At 41.5% G+C, this 2,225-nt stretch overlaps 1 protein-coding gene across 1 annotated transcript; it reads left to right on the top strand.

Annotated features, from left to right (window-relative positions):
• The first annotated feature begins 286 nt into the window (after positions 1-286).
• Positions 287-1,870, top strand: LOC108843585 (protein BOBBER 1). The gene is made up of 6 exons (XM_018616811.2): positions 287-725; positions 846-1,018; positions 1,096-1,144; positions 1,226-1,392; positions 1,481-1,564; positions 1,649-1,870. Exons 1-6 carry the CDS (start codon positions 404-406, stop codon positions 1,685-1,687), a joined length of 834 nt encoding a protein of 277 aa, XP_018472313.1. The 5' UTR covers positions 287-403; the 3' UTR covers positions 1,688-1,870.
• Positions 1,871-2,225: the final 355 nt, after the last annotated feature.

The following is a 2,225-nucleotide window of genomic DNA, read 5'->3' as shown; positions in this document are numbered from 1 at the left end:
ATAATAAAAAATTATAAAATTTTACATTTTCTAAAAGTTATTTTTATAAGAAAATTATTTAGTTTTAAAATTTTTTTATACACATGACATATTCGTCAGCAAAATTAGCTGCCATTGTATCCACACGAACAAAAGTAGATGACATGGCAGCTGATGTGGCGACTGGTGTATGATTTTGCCGAAAAATTATAAATTGGGTATGTTTTGGCACGATCATATAAGTTCAGGTATGTTTTGGCACGACCATATAAGTCGGGTATGAATTGAACATATTACAATATGTTGGGTATGAAATGGCCGTTTTCCCGGTGAAGCTACACTACTACAACTTCTCGAACCCTCTCGACAACTCCTTAGTTGTTATCTCCGACAGAGTAGAGCAAAAACCCTAGAACCCACCCTTATGGCGATCATCTCCGAGGTCGAAGAGGAAACCAGCAGCAGCAGCCGGCCCTCGATCTTGCCCTTTAGGGCGACCTTCGATTCCTCGAACCCACTAGGTTTCTTGGAGAAAGTGTTCGACTTTCTTTCTCAACAGAGCGATTTCCTCAAGAAACCCTCCGCGGAGGCTGAGATCTCCGCCGTAGTTAGGGCGGCGAAGGAGAAGCTGACGAAAGCTGAGAAGAAGCCTGTGGAGAAGGAGAGTGTGAAGCCTACTATGGCTGCTTCTTCAAGCTCAGAGCCAATTGAAGTTACGGAGAAGAAACAGGAACCTGGTCCCATTGGTAAAATTTCAAATCTTTTTTTTTTGAATCTCTTTTGATTGTATTTAATTTGGGAACTCGCTAGTCTGGTCTAGGCTCTTAGGATTGGGACTTTGATCATGTGTGTCTGTTTGTTTGTAGCTCCGAACAAAGGTAATGGTTATGATCTTGAGAACTACTCGTGGGTCCAGACTCTCGGGGAGGTCACAGTTAACATTCCTGTGCCTAGTGGCACTAAAGCACGGTCTGTTGTGTGTGAGATCAAGAAGAACCGTCTTAAGCTTGGTCTCAAAGGCCAGGATCCTATCATCGATGTATGTTCTTTCTCCTCTATTGTGTATCTTATAAACCATTCAAATGCTAAATTTGCAAACTTTCGAATGGTTTATAGGGAGAGCTGTACCGATCTGTGAAGCCTGATGACTGCTACTGGAACATCGGTAAATGCCTAACTCCCTAGTGAACAACGCATTGGACATTGATTAGTGGTGGCTAACAAGGGGTTTTTTTTCTTTCTGCAGAGGATCAAAAGATGATATCGATTCTGTTGACAAAGCAAGATCAGATGGAGTGGTGGAAATGCTGTGTGAAAGGCGAACCTGAGATCGACACGCAGAAAGTCGAGCCAGAGAACAGTAAATTAGCTGACCTTGACCCTGAAACTCGCTGCACTGTTGAGAAAATGATGGTACAACTTGTCCGTTTTTGAAATCCATTCAAGTTTCTACTTTGTGACACTGAAGTGTTTTCTTTTGGTTTGTTCTTTGTGTGTATAGTTTGATCAAAGGCAAAAGCAGATGGGACTTCCAACGAGCGACGAGCTGCAGAAGCAAGACATCCTCAAGAAATTCATGTCTCAGGTAAAAACAATACATGCATCTGTATCTTTGATTGCTTTTTCTGTACATTAAACTGACTTTCTTCTTTGGATTGTTTACTCGCAGCATCCAGAGATGGACTTCTCAAACGCAAAGATTAACTGATGCGCTCGTGTTGTCTGCTCTCTCTGCCCCCCCCCCCCCCCCCCCAAAAAAAAACTTGTTTTGTAGTTGCATTGCACCCTCAGATACTTGTTCTTGCTTTTGTTTTGTCTACTGAAGGAATAATATTTCGGTTATGTTTGGTTGGTTTTTGTTGAATGAAGTTTGAAAATCCGGTTCTGCTTTTTTCAAAATTTTATATGAGCTATCTATTAAACCGGGTATAACTTGGTATCATTGTACTTATCTATCTTGTAACCGGGTGGTGACACATGGAGCTTCTTCCATTTGTCGTGAAGCTGCCGTTTTCGGTAAAAAGATAGAACCGGGATCATGTGACACATTTGTGGTCCAGTCCGGTTTAAGTTGGGAATGTGGTCCACACTTTTGTGTTGTGTTGTTCTTTTTTTTTTTTTTTTTTTTCCCTCGAATGTATTTCATAACTTGAAAAGGATTACGGGGTGGAATGCGATGGAGAGATACATTTGCTGGCGGACTACAGAGATGTCCCCAGAATCATAAGCCCACACAAGAGAGACAT

The sequence above is a fragment of the Raphanus sativus genome, chromosome 2, assembly GCF_000801105.2.
Source record: "Raphanus sativus cultivar WK10039 chromosome 2, ASM80110v3, whole genome shotgun sequence".
Lineage (NCBI taxonomy): Eukaryota > Viridiplantae > Streptophyta > Magnoliopsida > Brassicales > Brassicaceae > Raphanus > Raphanus sativus.
Note: the sequence above shows the minus strand (reverse complement) of the source record. Positions and strands in the feature narration are given on the sequence as shown.

What these genes read in the sequence shown, in the direction of transcription:
- LOC108843585 (XM_018616811.2), top strand. Translation starts at nt 404, where the DNA reads ATGGCGATCATCTCCGAGGTCGAAGAGGAAACCAGCAGCAGCAGCCGG. An exon ending in TGACTGCTACTGGAACATCG is followed by an intron (nt 1,145 to 1,225) that starts GTAAATGCCTAA and finishes TTCTTTCTGCAG; the next exon opens with AGGATCAAAAGATGATATCG. An exon ending in GCACTGTTGAGAAAATGATG is followed by an intron (nt 1,393 to 1,480) that starts GTACAACTTGTC and finishes TTGTGTGTATAG; the next exon opens with TTTGATCAAAGGCAAAAGCA.